Genomic DNA, 18403 nt, shown 5'->3' on the forward strand with positions numbered 1-18403 from the left:
AGTTCCATCATGTGATTGATATGACCATCGTGTCATGTCATATCTAGATTGTCATGTGCTTTCCGTGTTTATTAAATGAGTACAGAAATTTTTCTTTAAGACTCTTAAGGACTCATCACTTTCGGCAAAAACAAACAAACAAACAAAAAAACCAATTAAACAAACAGCAGTCTAAGTGATTTCGAGTTTTTTTACGGAGAACACTTGGCTAATGTTGAAAAACATGCACAAGTGCTTGTAAAGTCTTATGATTTATCACGTTTCCGTTGCGGTGGTTCATATGATCATCATACTTTCTAGAATAACTCTCATACTGTCGATAAAGGGTACAGCGGTATTCCGTCTCTGAGCAACCACATCCAAGCTGTAAAGACTTGGCCAATAGACTATTTGTGATGGCGCTCTCGGCTGGGTTTTACCAAACATTTGGATTGTTTCAAGATTTGATGCTTAAAGTAGATTAAAAACTTTTCTTTTTAGAAAAGCCTTTTATAATTAATATTAGCTGTCTTAAGCGTTAATTTTAAAGTTCTTGTAGGCGCCTTTGAACAGTAGGATACTGGCGCGGTATAAATCTGTTATTATTATTATTATAAGTTTCGTTGGTCCTACTTGCATGTAGTCTTGTTTCCGCTGAAAATGACTCTTCAACCCGATTTCCAGTTGGCGATCCACGAAACCGGCTGTCCTCTTACAAGCGGAGTTTATCACTTCGAGGTTCTTCCGGGGGGCGGCTGGGACAACCTAAGAAATGTCCATATTGGCGCTGTTTCAGTGATGAATTATTCCAAATGTAAGACCTCGGACGACGTCAAGTATCTCATTCCCGATGATGTGTTTCCATATCCCATCAAGGAAAGCAAAAGGTATTTATTTGCTGAAATGTACGATCACTGGAATAACTATTCGTCCACCACAACGAAGTCTATCAATGCCGAAGCTTGAGGAAATTTTGATTCTAGAACCATAAGTGGTTCGTTCTGTTCTGAGTTCGAATCAATGAAGAAACATCAAGTGAAAGATATAAGACTATAACCACACGAGCGCAACTACGCCATGAATTGTACACGGTGAAACTCCAATCGGATGCCCCTCTACAGCCAGCGTTCAAGTCACGTTTGCTTGAAATTGTCCTTCACTTCCAGCACAACAATACTGCTTATGCTAGTTTTCTCGCGCAGGTATTGATTCGAGATTTCGGAACGCACTATGTTACAACTGTAAAGGCTGGAGCAGCCCTGGCTAAAGTCGATCACTTGACAAAGAAATTTTTGGCTGATTTCGATGAAGATTACGGTAAGATCACAGTAGCAGCGACTGCCTCTTTTTCCGGGGTGTTTAGAGCCAGTATTAGCTATACTCAGACAACTGACAAAAAAGTTTTGGATCAATATACACAGAACACTGCATGTTCCACAGTATATACATTTGGAGGACCCCCATTCAGGGCGAATTTTACCATCGATAAATGGGAAGACTAACTGGCACACGAGCTGGTCGCAATTGATCGATCAGGTGACCCACTTCATTTTGCAATTACACCTGGAAGTGTACCGGAACTGTCTGAAGAACTGGTCTTTAAACTAGCCAACGTCGTCGAAAAAGCCATCAAGCAGTACTATGAGCACAACACCAGAGGATGCACCAAACTGAACTCTCCGGACTTCAGCTTTCAGGCCAACCTTGATGATGGATCTTGCGAGAGCCCAACCAATAACTACACGTTTGGGGGTGTCTATCAAACGTGCCAATGTGAGGGCTCTCCATCCAGTAATCCATGTGGGTCCTTTGTTCAGAAGAACCCTCTCACAGCCGACTACACCTGTAGCAATGGTTATGAAGCAGTCATGGTACATCAAGGTCGCACACTACAAACCTGCCATCGTGTATACCATAATTGGCTTCAAAGGATATTTAAAAGCTGCGACACCTATTGTGGATTTGCCAATTACTACACCTACTGATGTGTTGCGAAGGGTGCGGTGACTCCTAACACAGGATATCTCTTTGGTGGACTCTACAGCAATGTGTTAAAGAACCCAGTCACACAAGATCGAGATGTCCACCAAAGTTTTACGTCCTGCGCTTTGGGGCCACCATGCATGTCTGTGTGAGCGATGACTACGGGTTAGGCTTCCAGGAGTCTGTACCTTTTGGTGGCTTCTTCAGTTGTGATACTGGCAATCTTCTTGGTGTAAAGACATATGCCAGAAGTGCCAAAGGATCAAACCGTATGTAACCTCCCTTTCCCGTTTTACACCCCTACATCGGTGAGCATATTCTTCCTACTTGTCCTCAGACATTTACATGGTAACAAGAATAAGATAGTGTTAAACGAACACGAGCTTCTTTGATGAATATAGTTTCCTTTATATTCGTGACCTTAATGTTTGATCCAGGGGTGAGACTGTGAAGAGAATTAAATACTTAACACTCTAAGAAGTTAATATTTAATTTTTATTACCCAACAGCACGTTTCCCCTTCTTTATTAGGCGGAATAAACGCGTGCAGTTACAACATCTATCTTACAGTAAATCAACTACGGACTCCTTTACAATTTGGTCATATTTTTAATATTTACTAGGACATTTAATTAAAGACTTAATTCGTAACTAGTACTTCCCGTCACACCATTCTTCGAAGTGAGGAGCGGGACACGTCGCGAGATTCCCTTCTTTCAGCCTATACTGCGAAAATTCGAGCCCTTCTGCCAAATACGCCCACACTATCTGCTAGGTTTCTGCTGGAGACCAAAACTGGATTGCTTAATCTAGAGTCTAATGCACCAACCATTCGGCCACCATACATCTTCTTCTGAACCCTATGATTGGAGTAGGGTGAATTGGGATCAACTTAAAAGGGTGGAACCCTTAAAATATTGCGCAACCAGTGACTTCAAGTTAAGAAACTTTATGCGACTTAACACAACTTAAGGCGACTTAAGGTCCCAGAGTGGGCCTCTAGTTTCGTGCCCTTTCGAGTTGCATAACTCCAGAAGCTATCTCGTGCCGAAAGATAAAGTTATTCGTGCAAAAAAACGAAGCAACAGCGGAGGTAAATATCGACGGAATCTACATAAGGGAATGCTTGTTGACATCTAGTGATATACTGTAATAAGATCATAGTGAAAGATTTCATTCACGAAATTTTTTTATCAGGCGCCTGAACCAACATCAGTCTTAGGTTCTTTTTTTTTTTTCGCTGTAAAGCCTGAATGCGACTTACCTATGATGTCATTCATCCTCGCCCCTGCTGTGGGGTGGCCAAACCAATATTTTAAAAGTTAAAACCTTAACCATCCTTTTTCTACCGTCGCAGTCCATGTCGCTCATATCTCACTGAGGACTGCATTCTCTATCATCAAACATAACGAGACAGATTAAACAGCGGATACCTATCCAAAGCTTCCTTCATTTTGCTTCTCCGTTTTACCCTTTGTTACCTTGCAGGTCACTCAAGCCTGGAGTTCTTCGTGAAACAGTCTGGTCCATTTGTATCGCCCAAAACCTGTCCAATTGGTTATTCTCAGCATTTGGGAACCGTTGAAGAAAATTGTGAGATTAACTTCTGCGTGAAGTAGAATGTATACAACAGCCAGGGATTCCCCATCATCAAAAGACCTCCTTACTCGAATGCGCCCAAAATTTAGAACTACACGGTGCCCTTGCTCGTGATCAACAATGACTCTGTACAAATTTGATTTAAACGATCAAACTCGCTTTGGGTTTTGGCGACTAAAAGGAAAGTTATGTGTGAACTGCGGTTATGAGACGTATATGAGAGCACGATCCTTCGCAGTAAAGCACTATTTGAGCAATAGTGAAAATCAGACCTGAAAAAAATTTCAGGCCTGTACGGGATTCGAACCACTGACCTCTGCGATACTAGTGCAGCGCTGGTTCGAATCCCGTACAGGCCTGAAATTTTTTTCAGGTCTGATTTTCACTATTGCTCAAATAGTGCTTTACTGCGAAGGATCGTGCTCTCATATACGTAAAAGGAAAGTGAAGGGAATTTCGCTTACTGAGTAGAATATTACGCGATTTAAACCTGCATGAAGAGTCAATCTGGTAGTATGATTTTCCAGGCGAGGGTAGTATTAAAACGGTATTTTGTCGGTAACAATGAAGCCATCATCAGAGTAAAGTGAGGGGTCGTTTCCGGTCGAACGACTGCACCGTGTTATGGTTATCACCCGTGGGGAGGGTCGGGGACTACATGGTTTTCAGGGGGAACGGAATGGGGGTATCAAGTTTTTTCAAAGAGCTAGATCTTCCCAGGGAATTAATTAAACATTTCTCTTGCATCTATTGCGTGTAGCTCTGTTATAGAACTAGCAGCTGAAATCAACCTAGAAGGTCCAGCAATAATAGGTATGGATCCCGCACGAGCAAACTTGAAAGCCTCCAGTCATGGCAAACAAAAGTCTTCCTCACAGACTTCCAGTGATACCATGGGTGCTGGGACAGCGGCTGGTATTACTTTTGGCGTGACGGCATTGGCTGGATTGCTGATCGCAGCCATGGTCATTGCCTGGCGTCGCCATAAGACCATTCAAAGATAGAGCAGCGGTTTGATGGAGCCACTGAATTCCGCTGGGTATGGCACTCTTACTGAGCAAGGAAGTTCACAAGTTTGAATGTCGCAACAACTTTTTCCTTTAATTCGAGGTTAACGAATGTCAATAGGAAATTTGTCCAGATCATAGCTTAGTGTCTCTTTAAACGTTTTTGAAGTCGGTATTTTGCCATAAATGGGTTTTATAATAACTGTTTTTCAATTGACATACTCTAATAAGCGCTTGTTCTGTTGTAAGCGTCATGAAAGAAATAGCCCTAATTTTTGAGGCAAGGAGAATATAAAGAAGTGATGGTTATGTTTGATAAAGTACAGTTACACCTATTTACTCGATGATGGCACGCTTTTCGATTAAGTGTCGTAGACCAAAACCAAATTAATGATAACAGCCAATCAGAAGTAAGCAAATTACCTTTAAGAGCCAATAAGAACCAAATTACCACAAGCGTGGGAAAACGCGGACGACACAGTCATGAATTGATTTTAATTTTGCATCTGATTGGTTGGGAGGAGAGAAAAATCAGGAGAACGGACATGACTGTCAGGATTGATGATGGATGCAAAAAATGTGCGCTCTGTAATAGTTGATTTTTAACTCTAGGACATTGATCAATAATTTTAACTGTTAAAAGGTTAGGTAAATAATTCTATAAATAGGTTCCAGATTTCTTATTTTTAAAGCTTTTACCCTGTGTCTCCAATTAGTGCTACGCGATAGGTTTTTACGATACATAAATAAAGTTCACTACTACTACTACTACTACTGACCATCACATACCAAAGTAAGCAAAAACAAATCTGCAATGAATTGGTATCCTGTCTTGGGTTGAGTGGGACTGTTACTAGTCACTTGATGCTGGTGAAATCGGAACAAACTTAAGGACCTGTCCCCGTCTCCCGTTCTACGACGAGTTTTCATGTCTCCCACGCTTAGCTTATCTTACACATCACTCAGGGTCTCATCTTACCCTTTGAGGGATACATGGTGTGACAAATACCCTCTTAGAATTTGATTTCTATAACATTTAGCAAATAACTTGAAATACTGTTATATGCTTTTTAGCTGACGTATTTTTGCAGTTGCTGGTAAATGTACTCTTAAGGTTTAGATAAGAGATGGTTATATATAGATGGCTGATCGAACGAGGATAATCTAAAGCGCGGGAAAAAGCTGGGAACCAAGTCGTGATTGGTTTAAGTTCTGATTGTTTGAGAATTAAAGTGGCGCCGTAAATTTTCTGGACCAATCACAGAGTGAAGTAAAGCAAAACCAGAGCAATCCCAGATAACTTTCGTCGAACTGTTGAGTTTACTTTCATTACACCCACCGTACTTTAAACTTTTCTCTTAATCCTGGCTAATAATTTTTATAGAAAGAGCTGACAAAATTGTAACATCAAACAAACAGCCTTTTCTCCCTATCCCTAGATTAAAGCTACCAATTTTACGTCGTTTTGTATTTTGGGTCCAGTTTTCCGCTGGAACTTATTATTTCTGATCAAGGTCGATCAGAAAAATCCGCAAGCTTTAAAACCAGTTAAGTCTTAAAGTTTCAGTGGTTGGTTACTAACCACCAGCTAGTAAAAAAAAAAAACAAATCTGTAAGTCATAGCACAAAAATAAAGAATTGGAGTGAAATGCTCTGTATATCGCGCAATGCGCGCGCATTCATTTCTTTGAAAAGTAACCGAACAGTTATGACGTGAGCATTCAACTTCTCCATTGTTGACAGTTAAGAAAAATGGACGCCCTACCAAACGAGTTACTGGCCTATATTTTGGCGTTTCTACATCCTGTTTACGATCAACTATCTCGGCTGTCTATAGTGTGTAAGCGTTGGAGGGACGTCATAGAGAATACAGCGTCTCTTTGGAAGTGCATTCATTTCACACCCTCCTTTCCGCAACATTTGTCACCCACCAAAAGGGATAGACGTAAGCTGCGGCATTGCCTCTTAAAGTTCGGAAATTTCGTCACATGTTTAAGGGATGACACAAAAACTTTCACCGACCCAACTTTTCAAGGACTTCTTTGTCGTTTGAAAAACTTAACACGCTTAGATGTGCCCTTGTTGGAATGTGACCTACAATTCTTACAGACATTGCAGTGCGCAAACGTATTGGAAGAGTTGAATCTTACGAAAGCTACCCGTGATGATCTGACAGAATTCAAATGGCCGTTACAATCAACAGATTCCTTGGAAAAAGGTTTCGTTTCACCACAACATCTGCAAATGCTTCTTTTAAGATTTCCCCATCTCAAAGTTTTAAAGGTTGCACTGGATTCTATCGCGTCCCCACCACCTACTTTCATCGCGTTTCTCCAAAAAGTAAACCTAAGGGAACTGGAACTTACTGGGTTTAGTCTCCGCTCAGCGTTGCCCCCGCAGATCATCCATAACAGAGACATGTGCTTGAAGACCATTGCTTCTTCTCAGCGCCTCGCTGCTATAGTCACTCGCCTAGAGCTCAAAACATGCCCACTTTTTTTTACGAGCGATCACTTGCGAATAATGCTAAAGCTCATGGCTTCGCTTCGGCATCTGATTATTGGGGCTGGTATGGTTCATCGCGACCGGAAAAGTCTGTTATCCATTGAATCTGCCTCGCTTTCCACCCTGATGTTAGATGGATTGTCGACCTTACGAATGCAGTGTTTGCGTTGTAACACACCAGTATTGAAAGAATTCCAGTTGATAAACTGTCTCGATCTGACGGCTGCTTTTGTCTTTTCCAACTCCTTGGAATCAATGTGTTTGCGTAATCTCGCAAACATTCACAACCTTAAATCCACTTCCACACGTTTGAATCATTTGGAGTTCGTGGGGTGCCACTCTATGCCTACCACCACCTTACGCAATTTTCTTAAGCGACACCAAACAATCAGTAAGCTCTCTATCGTCGGAGAGCTCACTGGTCTGACGCTGTTTGGCGCTATGTGCCCAAATCTTAAAGTGTTGAACATTTTACTCTGCCAAGCGCTTAAACTCAGGAGTATAAAGATCGACTGTCCTGCGCTGGAACATTTTCACTGTGATGTGCACACCGAACCCGAGGCATTTCCGAACGAGCGATCCACATGTACGGTTTTTATCCGAAGTAAAAAACTGGAACATGTGTCAATACATTTGCCTAATGCAACTGCCATTGCTGTGAAATGCGAGGAGCTTGGTTATTTAAGTGTGAAGATGAGCGAGGCAGGAAGCGACAATAAAGCTGCGCTTGACTTCGAGGTTATCTCTGGTAAGATTACGATGGTAGCGACTACCAACTGTAAGTTTTCGCGGTATTATTTACAGTCTAGATTCATCGGTCGGTTAACTCTGGAATCATGTGACATGGAGAGTGACGGGGAAACCATACCACGCCTAGAGGTCCACACAAAGGCCATCGACAGTTTACGACTGGTCAACTGTCACCATCTACAATGCGCGGAGCTTCGTATTAGACAAGAAAGATTGGAACAAGTGTCATTTGAAGAATGCAACAATTTGCGTAATATAGTGATGTCACGCGCCGTGAAGCATACTCCTGAGATGGAAATGGTAAAATGTAGGGGCCTGGAAAGTATTTTCCTTTCGTCTGGCAAGTGTATCGACGTGTCGGCTCTAAATGTAGCTTGTTCTAACTCCTGTCTTAATGTGCCCAGGCTACCACCCAGGTGTGACGATCAAACCTGTCTCATCTGTCCAAACTTATCAGAAACGCAATACTTTATTAATTGAAAGAGTCTTGTTTTCACTCAAAAATAACAACAAAACTGTGTGTATTTCTATTTTTGTTTGTACATGATTAGTGTATCCTGAGTAAGTTATTAAACTTGAAGTTCACTTTCTGGTCTCTGTTCTTAGCCTATTTAAGTATTTTAAAATTCATCTTTTTCGGAATATTTCTCATTTATTTACTGCCTTCTTTGAGGTGTTTTTTTTTTCTTTTGCTTTTTTCATGCCCCAGAAGTCATCCAGAGTAGTTGGGTGTACAAGCCTGATTACTGTCAGTTTTTTTCGTGGTTCGTGAAAAAGTAAGAGGTGGCCTATTTACATTATCAACTCAGTTGATAAAACCAAATTATCATGTTATCTCTGTTTCGTTGAAAGTGAATGAGAATCACGTGATTTAGAACATTGATTGACATTTAAGCTTTGTACTTTAGATCACATTTCAGTCAGTAAATCAATTTCAAAGGGAAAGGTCTAGTATAAGTTGCTAACACGAAAGAAGCCTTTAAGCTAACCTGTAGCCAACGGCCAGCCACAGAAGTAAGTAAACACGATATGATTGTCAAATTATATTTTGAGCTATTTTGGAGTAGAATTATTGTATGAGAATTTAGTTATACATAGATACAAACGGTTTTTGTATTGTCCTTTTGCCAGATCAAATAATTGCAATATCGTCAATAAATAACAATCAAATTATACGACTTGTGGTGGATCAGTTCGTCGGCATTACTTTCTACGCGGAACAATCTCTGCTAAAGTTTGCGAAATTTACCCTTTGTCTGAAAATTTTGCGATTTTTCTCCAACACATGTACGCGCTGCGGACCTATTTCTCTTGGGAAAATTGAGCGTGGTTACATAGACAGTCTTCTCCAACTTGGTCTCGATCATGGACATCGCGGAAGAAAACGCTGAGGTAAAAATTCAACAGGAGACTCGAGGAACAAATGGGAACGAAACAAAAGAGGAAGACCCAAAGAGACAGATTACACAAACGGATCATCTCAATCGAAGGCTATTGGGCGCATTTTTGGCGAGACTAAACAGCTCTGAATCAACTGTTTTAACCAACCTTCCACAAATGGACGTTTACGATGACGAGGATTTTGAAACAGATGGAAACTGTACAGATAATCGGAGTGTTAAAGAGGAGAACATTAATGAAGCACCTAAAGGTAGTTAATTCGACAGTAATGGAATCAAGAGATGGAAGGGAAATTGCAACTGATTCCTTCATTTGGACTGGAGACGAAGGATTTTTTTAGCAAAGGCAATGTTTTAAATGGTTTGATTTGAAGTAGTGGCGAGACTTGCCTATTCATTATCGTCGAAATTCACTGTTTTAACAGAGTTTTCGTTTCTGTGAATATTTCTTTAGGTTTCTCAATTGCCATTAACATGGGTAATATGTAACCAAGATTCCCGTTTCTTAGATTTCCAAGCTCTTTGTATCCGATGCTTACTTACCTCCATAGATTTCATAGAGCTCTATGTAATTGAAACAAAAGGTCCCACAAGGTTGTCTTAAACCTGAATGAGTGGGTTATTACTGCAGAGACTTTGAAACTCCAACTTAGGCAAAATAGATTCTTTCTGCTACTCAGTTCAACTTGAAATTGTTCAGTATTTAACAAGTATTCCAGCGAGGTGGACGTGGAAAGTGGTGAACGTTTTTAGAGCTGTACAGTGGCGAGTAAATTATCCATCTACTTCTTTCATCTACACTGAGAGTCTACAACAGACAAACCTGAAAATTAGTTCTTCCTTCCAATATACTGAGAATTGATCACAAATTAAACTCATTTGGTGAAATATTGTCTGGCAGCTTAGAGGTGAATAGTTAAGAACTATTCACCAAAGTGGATATTTACCGAGCTGCTTCGCGGCTCAGTAAATATCCACTGCTAACCACTGACACTGAGGTGAATAGTTGTCTTAGTATATACTAAAACAGTGAGATAATGTACACCACCAAAAATTGATTTTAATTCATACATTCCAGCAATGATTCCAACATTAATTTTCACGTGCAGAAAGGACTGTTGCAACAATTTGCATTATTAATTTGCATTTGTAAGCAAAACCTTTCTCATTGGTTTTTATCGATAAACTCCGGTTTAAAAACTTGAACCATTACCTTTAAACACGGCCAAACCGAATATAGTCACTTTCTTTGTGTTTTCAGGGACTGCTTCGTTATTAATTTGAGTGATTTCTTCACTTGTCACGGATGCAAATTGGGATGCCATTTTTCCCCAAGTTGCTCGGAGGTAAATAGCAAAGGATATTCGGAGTTTGACTAGCCAACCAGAGCACGCCTTCAATGCTATCCACTCTTTTAGTGTATACTAATTCTTGCTAATCACTTCTGAACTAAAGAATCAGCAAAGGCAAAGAGTATTATTCACTAGTGGCCAGTTGTTCAAAGGGTGGAACACTATACAACAGATAAACCACCATCCAGAAGACAAGGGTTAGCAAAGTGTATTGCACTATCTACTGGATTGAGATTCATCCAGTGGATATTGTTTTCCACCCTTTGAACAACAGGGGGCAGTGTGGTATATACTGATGTGGGATGTTGACTGTGAGAAGCTGTGTTAGGCATATTCAGATGCAACTGCTCAAATTCATTTAGTGCTGCACACACCCCACATTGCCAACACTCACACTCTAAGCAAGGCGCTGGGTCTGCAAGGGCACTTTTACACTCAGTAAGGAATCTGTAACCCTTAAGTAAAGTTGATAACCCTGTAAGGACTGTAGTTGATAGCCCACAATTTACCCAAGTTCATTTCTAAAATATAGCTAATTTTCTAACTCGGGGTTAAGGTTTTTAAGGCCCCAAAAGCATACCCAAACTTGTCCCTGTCGGTTCCTTCGCTTCAAATGGCAAAATGCAAGTAAGGATTCTAGACTCACTAGAAAAAGTTGTCATGTCTTTCAAGATTGGATTATTTCTATGGGTGCTTCTTTTGAGAAACAGCATAAATGTAAAATGAGTAACCTGTTCTAAAGAGAGTAGAAGAGTCTTAATTGCCTAACAAAGCTTGATATGAGAAGATGTGGCAACAGAAGAAGAGAAATGGTGAATGGGACAGAGGGAACTTATAAAGGCTAATGCACTGTGGGCAGAACTAAAATACTGTAACTTGGATCAAAGCAGATACTTTCAAAAGGTTTCTCTCTGCTCCCCCAGTTTAATATATTTTCAAGGTGAAACTCCCTGAAACTAATCTTTATTAACACCATATTTTTACATGAATGATAAGCCATTTTTTGCAGTTAAAGAACTGAGCTGTCAATACCAGTATTAAATAAGTTTGAATATTGAGAGTAATGCACAGAGGTTATCAACAACAAAGATTTGTACAATTGATTTGTACAATAATTATCTGAAGATGACATCTTAAACAAATATCCTCAGTTTTATCCTAGATACATGTACGAAAAATACAATCATGAAAAAAAAAAAAGAGAAGACTCACACTAAAACAAACAAACAGCTGGAAATGAAATAGGCAAAAAATTGATGATTAACACTTAGTCTTCCTAACCCCTTATTTCATATCTAAAAATATAGTCTATTTAAAATGCAAATAACCAAGTAAAATTTAGTCAGTCCTTTATCAAGTACATATACACAGTGTTACTGCTATTACATAGTTATCAGAAGCACTCCAGGTTGGTGGTATTGTACAGCGTATATACAAGCTAGTGACTATGGTCACATCTATGACCACCCTATCAATGCTCTCTCAGTGGTCTCCATTAAGGACAAGTTCTTTAGTTGCTGCTCGACTAATAACAGCATCCATTTCCTCTTGGGTGGTAGATTCCTTGTGTTGTACTAAGTCTTTATCTCCAGCAGTAACACCCCAGTTATCTGGCTTAGACATGCTAGAAGAAAATGGACGACCACTTGATGGATTGAGATTCTCCCAATAGGATCTGCGTGCCCTACAAGAAGACCAAAATAAAATGAAACTACTGGTATTTCCAAATGGTATAAAGGTCCATACTGCTGCCTTTTTCTCTATACAAGGAAGGAGTTTCATTCCTTTGCTTTAACTATTAGCTAGGTTCCACAGTGTGTTTGAGTTACATACAAGTGGCTAATAAGTAAATTTGGTAGGCTTAATTGTCCATCAATCTAATGCCTCACAAACTCTCACTGACCTGTACATCTACCTCTATGTAAACCATGAAGTAGATCTTTGCTTACCCTGGTATTGGCTTCAATAACTTTAAGAAGATGAGTATGTTTTGTTTACCGAGTTTAATTAAGATTCAGTTTTAATGAATTTCCTTTTTTCTTACCTGGCTCGAACCCATGGTTTGGTGTGCAACCTCAGTCCCTCTCCCCAAGGCCCATGTTTTTCACTGGCTTTTGGAAGCTTTCCCCTTTCCTTGGCCAACTAAATAAATAAAAAAAAAAAAAATAAATTCATAAATTACTATTCACATGAAACTAGTGTTCTCAGTCTCAGGATTAAATAACAAATCACAACCCTTGAAGCAAATTCCACTGATCCAAAACTAACATCTTCCAGTAAGTAATAAAACTGAAGAATGGGGTTTGAATGATTTAACTAGAGTACCAATTTAGGGCAAAAATGTACAGAAGACAAACCTCTTCAGCCACTGCCCTGGTGTGGTAAGGCTCGATTCCACAACAACCACCAATGTAACGGATTCCAGCATTGTATGCATCACGAGCAAACTTGTGAGCATCCCATCTTGTCATCAGTCTGGGTTCCAGAGCTGTTCAAAACAAGAGTGTTGCAACTGATCAATGTCGAACTTAACTGTTGCGGTAACCATAGTCGTTCAGAAATGTAAAACAGACCCAAATGTTGTATGCTATTTACCAGCCTACTCTCGTCACTCTGAAAATCAAAAACTCAGATCTTACCAGCCAGTATCTGGTGTATGTTGAAAAATATGTCCTGTGACAGCAGTGACTTACATACTCTTTAAAAGAACTATGAAGGAAAAACTTTAAAACCAATTCAAGAGAAATGTCCTTGTTAATAACCATGCTTTATGCAATACCCAAGATTTTAGAAAAGAGCCAACTAGAGGAAGGATTACAGTACAACTCTATGGGACTTCCTCAGAAGTTGCGACAGGTCTTTGAATGTAAGTGGGTCCTCTACAAAAAAATCTCATGCTCTAATAGAATGGCAAGTACGGCATTCATTCAAGAGATACTACAACCCACCCTTTCTGTTTTACACCATCTTTCTGATGTAAAAAAAAAAAAAAAGGAGTTAATGGTATAAACAATTCAGTATTTACCAAAGGGAAATTCTGGGAGATCAATGAATCCCTGTTTGCCAGCATCTGGGGTTAAGTATCCAAGAGGCTGCACCATCAAATGTTTCTTAATCCCAGCTGCATCAAGTGCTTTTTTCATCAAGCGACATGCTTCAATGCTTTCATCAGGTCCAAAATGACAATTGATGCCAATAATATCAGCACCTGGTGTAACAAAGCAAAAAATTGTTTCTTGTGAGCAAACAGATTGTTGCATTCACTAAGGGAAAGGACAAGAAAAGGGTAGAGCCAGCCCATGTTCGATATTGATCAGATATCTAGGCAGTCAGCCTGACTTGCAGTCTACTATCAAATTCATTCTAGAATTCTTTCCACAGTGAATGTTTTTTTTTCAAGGATTTTTAGAACAATCTAACAAAGATAACTGAACCCCTCACAAGATTTGAACAGATTTTGTTCATTCTGTGCAGAAACTTAAGAGTTGTGAATATAAAACTAGGAATGTGTAACTTTTTGCATAGGGAACAAACATTTGAATTGTGATTGTGAACTTTTTTAAAGACATTTGTCTATAGTATGCCCACAAAAATACAAAAACTCTGCATGGATGTTTGGAAATTAAGTTTTAGAGCACCAACAAGTTTTTGTTAACATTCTCAGAGAAAATTTAAGAATACAAGTAAATCTGTAAATAATAACTCACTAGGTCTTGAATCTCAAGGTGAATAGACTGTTTGAGGTTAACCAAATTTAAGAAAATATAAGAACAGCAACTTTGGCTCTTCATAAACAGTGACACAATTTGCAGTTGTGTTGCCATCTACTTTAAACATTCTTGAATCACTACATTCTATACCTGCATGAGCCAAGCGCACTGCACATTCCCCAGTAGGAATGCCGTGCAAATCTCCTTGGGGCCCAATGCACAATGAAACGGCAGTAGGTTTGCCTGTGGCTTTACATGACTCCACTGCCCATTCAGCTTCTTCCACATGTTCATAATACTAAGAGCAATTTTACAATAACATTTCACGCCTTAGCAATCATCATGTTTGAATCATGTTTGCATTACAAAAAACCAAGGTTTTACAATATGAGCCAGGAATAGGCAAAATTCACTCTCTATGTTGAGTGAAATCACCATTTACTACCTCTGAAATTAAAATCAGTCTAGTCGAAATTGACCTTAAATTAGCTGCCTACATTGCAGTTTCTGCAGTCTCCTTCAAAAGTTTTTGAAACCCTTGAAAAAACCACAGGAGCAATGACACGTACTTTTTTTTTTAAACAATGAGATTTTAGGTTACAATTATAGTATTATATTCAACAAAAATCATGACAATAATCCTTTTTGGGTTCAATTCAAATGATAAACATTAGTATAAACAAAAATTAAAACCCATCAGTTTTATCATTTTTCATCTAATATTAAGATGTGCATTGCATGTTTTTGCATCCATTTTCACATTGATACAAACTTGACAGATTATTTGTTCTACATGTGACCCATTTCTAATTGAAGAATCCACTATTGCAACTCAGTGTTAAAACTTACTTCTGCAAGTAGAAAGTCCACATCATTTTTCAGGAAAATTTCTATTTGCTTCTCAAATTCTCTCTGACAAGCTTCTTTCCCTTTGCCACTTAAGTATGTTGGTGTTTGACAAACACCTCCACACACCAAAGCATCTCCTTCGTTAGCTACTTCAAAGGCAATGTCACATGCTGCTTGATTGATGGCTTGGCACTAATGGTGAGTGGAAAGAAATTTCAGCTGTAGTTATTAACCACAGAGGGTACATTTGTTCTCCTTCACATGGTTGTCAAAAAGTTTGTAGGTTGGAGACAAGTTGTACCATCATACAATGGAGAATGAGAGAAACATTAAAGTGGGGAAACCAGCAAGTTCATGTTCACAAGGCATCCATTTCTTGCTTTAACATGGCACTGTCTCAATATAATCAGCAAAGCATCAACAGCAAATGTATGAGGTCTTCCTTCATCATGAGCACCTTCAACCATATCACCTTATATATCTCAGTAATAAACCTTAAAATGATGATGAGCTTATAGAAAAGCTGAAATACTTGAGGGGACAGACCCTCTTTAACAGCCACTATATCACTGTTATATGTTCATTCCACTAACACTGATAATGATTACATCACTGAAGCATTAAGTATGAAAATTGATTTGTTTGGAAACTTATTCACCACAACTATCACAGACTCGCCTTGGTAAATTTTCTTGGCCTGGTACCACAACATAACAGCATTTAAGAGTTCAGCATTTTTTGGAACCATTGGATAGGACAGAAGTAGCTATAGAGTGGTGTCCTTTACACAGGTGCAGTTATTTCAGAGAGCACTCAAAACCCAGTGATCCCCCAAGCATGATAATTACGCACAATATAACTTACTCCTATTTGTGCAGCAGTGTTTCCACGATTCCCTAGTTTGTCATCGCTAGCATAGAATGTGAAAGTTTGCATAACATCAGCTCCAGCACGAAGAAATTCTCTGTGAAGTTCTTTGACTGTGAATCAGAATAAAAGGCAATAAAAATAGTTTCAAAATTTCTCAAACCACAATGCAATTTTACCATTCGGTTTACCTAACCAAGACCAAAGAAATTTTAATAAATGAAACCTTTCACATCCAACATTTTGACAGCAAGAGAGCCTTGGTCATTCATGGCAACTAAAACATATTTCTCTCTAAGCTAACCAGTAGTTAGAATAATCTCATGTGTGGAATAGTCCATGTAGAAAAGAGAGAGGCTGGCAAGGCAAACAATTACATTAGGATGTTTAACATCACCATATTGTTACATTTTTGTCTCAATCACTGGAAAGGTAAGAACTGGGCTGATCAGATTGGTGGATGTAGCAGGTTTGTTTTGAAGACTTACTGCCAGCAATGTTATCCGTGTCCACATTATTATACAAAGATGACTGATATTAATTAAAAAATAAAAAATAACATATAAAAAAATTGGAATACTAAAAACCTTCTCGGGGGCTGAGCAGAACTAGTTATCCAAAACCGGCCTGGCATAACCGGTTTTGCGAGTAAATTGCATTTTATGCCACGTCTATGGCGTCCAACCACCATTGACCTATTTGCTGCGTCGTGAAACAACGAATTTGACGAATTGCGCTTGATTTTCTATTATGCCGTTTCCCAAATAAACCCTAACCAAAATCCATACGCGAAACTTCCTTTGGCGTTGAGTTCTTGTGTGCGTGACTTTCTTTAACGCAAGTACTGTTTTGGTCTTCCCGTAACCTAGTCATTCTCTCCAAAGAAATGGACATACTTAGAGCGTGTTTAAGTGAATTAGGAAAATATGATAATCTTTACGATCGCCACAATCTCAATTAAGTTTTGCTCACTTGATCTTGTGTTGACGTTGATCTGAACTCGTGTAGTAACCTTGGAACACAATAGAAAAGGGCGCCGTCCGCATATTCAAGTTACACGAGGTATTTTCATTGCGTAATTATACAAATAGTGAAGAATCTAAAGAAACATGATTTCGCGTATAAAATCGTCTCAAATAGCGTGTTTTCAAGCGAACGCACGATGTATTCCCAAACCAGTAATCTTTACCTCCCTTGTGTGTTCACACAGATCACAGACCAAAACAAAACACGATGCGAAACCGCTAAATTTGGTGGATTGACGCGACATTAAAAAATGACTAACTTTATTCGTTTACCTGCCGATGGATATTCTACATTCACTTCTGGCGTCCAAGGACCAGCTCGAACATAGCCTCGTTTCTCCAGTGCAAAGACAAACCCGCCATCGCCAATGACAACTTCACCTGCATCAAGTCTCTCAAGAATGCCGCGTTTCTGAATAGACATGAAATTGACGTAAAAAAACCTCAGTTACTGAACTCACAAGAGAACTGAGAAAAAATACATCTTACCGGTGCCATTTTTCTGTAGTAAGAGTAATAAGAAAAGGGAGAACAGATCAGAGAGGTTCTGCAAATTCGTTGCGTTCTAAGTTAGTACGTGCGTGGTAACCTTCTGTTTAGTAAATACTCGTGAACACCCGGTAGCTCGTTTTACTCGTATGTGCCCCGTTTGAAACCGGTCCCTGAAAAAGTCGCACTCTAATTGGCTCAAACTGCCCGCCAAAACCTGCGTCGTCGAGTTTGTCTTGTGTGGCTGGATGAACAAGGATTTAATGAATGGGAAACTTGTGATCTCTTTGTTTTCTTCGTGTGGTCACGTTACGAAGAAACATTGGATTTTACTTGAGCCTAACGTCTGAAACTTTTTTGTGGTCACATGAAATGTCACTCAAGCTTCTTCAGCCGCTATAATGCACATTAGGGAGCTTAAGCAACCACGACGGAAGGGACGACGACGACGACGTCAAGCACAGGCAGCCCAAGCTCACTACAAGAAAAGCGGACGTGACTCTTACCGTATTGCGCAACGTTTTATATTTTTTAAGGTTTGTAAGGGATGTTATCGGTTTGCCTTAAAAGAGAGAAAAAAATGTCTTGTTTTGAAATAAAATGGGCTTACCTTATTGCTTTGTTGTTTTATTTGTTGATTCCGAGCGTCTCAGGCCATTTTGAAGCGTCTTCGGCGAGTTAGCGCTATGTTGGTGTTCAACTGCTAAAAGAAAGACAAGGCCGGAAACCTATTTTAGAAGTGTCCGTCGCCCGAAGCGAATAATTCCGCCAAAAAATTACCACCAGTCTCGATTCCTCCAGAAAATCAAAGCAGAGATGTTGCAGTTTTATTTCCATTCACTCGATTCCCAATTCCTCCCACAGATCTTTCACTAGCGATGCTTTTAT

General features: G+C 39.5%; 2 protein-coding genes and 1 pseudogene across 5 annotated transcripts; 2 read left to right on the forward strand and 1 right to left on the reverse strand.

Annotated features, from left to right (window-relative positions):
- The first annotated feature begins 395 nt into the window (after positions 1 to 395).
- On the forward strand, positions 396 to 4750 carry LOC148732759 (macrophage-expressed gene 1 protein-like; annotated as a pseudogene).
- Positions 4751 to 4815: 65 nt separating this feature from the next.
- On the forward strand, positions 4816 to 11935 carry LOC148732760 (uncharacterized). Its single transcript, XM_088759089.1, has 2 exons — positions 4816 to 8837; positions 8955 to 11935. The coding sequence occupies exon 1, from the start codon at positions 6321 to 6323 to the stop codon at positions 8301 to 8303; it is 1983 nt and encodes a 660-aa protein (XP_088615215.1). The 5' UTR covers positions 4816 to 6320; the 3' UTR covers positions 8304 to 8837; positions 8955 to 11935.
- Positions 11467 to 18403, reverse strand: LOC111344161 (betaine--homocysteine S-methyltransferase 1). Of its 4 annotated transcripts, none has more exons than XM_088759090.1 (9): positions 18126 to 18403; positions 17300 to 17438; positions 15999 to 16114; positions 15135 to 15326; positions 14436 to 14583; positions 13601 to 13783; positions 12933 to 13063; positions 12620 to 12717; positions 11467 to 12259 (listed from the first exon to the last, which is right to left on the reverse strand). In XM_088759090.1, exons 3-9 carry the CDS (start codon positions 16068 to 16070, stop codon positions 12058 to 12060), a joined length of 1026 nt encoding a protein of 341 aa, XP_088615216.1. In that variant the 5' UTR covers positions 16071 to 16114; positions 17300 to 17438; positions 18126 to 18403; the 3' UTR covers positions 11467 to 12057. The 4 variants fall into 4 exon arrangements, with proteins under 4 accessions (XP_088615216.1, XP_022807109.2, XP_022807108.2 ...); XM_022951374.2 differs by lacking the exon at positions 18126 to 18403 and adding an exon at positions 17860 to 17997; XM_022951373.2 differs by lacking the exon at positions 18126 to 18403 and adding an exon at positions 17516 to 17676.

This window comes from Stylophora pistillata, chromosome 4, assembly GCF_964205215.1.
Source record: "Stylophora pistillata chromosome 4, jaStyPist1.2, whole genome shotgun sequence".
NCBI lineage: Eukaryota > Metazoa > Cnidaria > Anthozoa > Scleractinia > Pocilloporidae > Stylophora > Stylophora pistillata.

What these genes read in the sequence shown, in the direction of transcription:
- LOC148732760 (XM_088759089.1), top strand. Translation starts at nt 6,321, where the DNA reads ATGGACGCCCTACCAAACGAGTTACTGGCCTATATTTTGGCGTTTCTA.
- LOC111344161 (XM_022951372.2), bottom strand. Translation starts at nt 17,450, where the DNA reads ATGTCTATTCAGAAACGCGGCATTCTTGAGAGACTTGATGCAGGTGAA. An exon ending in TGTAGAATATCCATCGGCAG is followed by an intron (nt 16,115 to 17,299) that starts GTAAACGAATAA and finishes TCTGATTCACAG; the next exon opens with TCAAAGAACTTCACAGAGAA. An exon ending in TGGACTTTCTACTTGCAGAA is followed by an intron (nt 14,584 to 15,134) that starts GTAAGTTTTAAC and finishes AATTGCTCTTAG; the next exon opens with TATTATGAACATGTGGAAGA.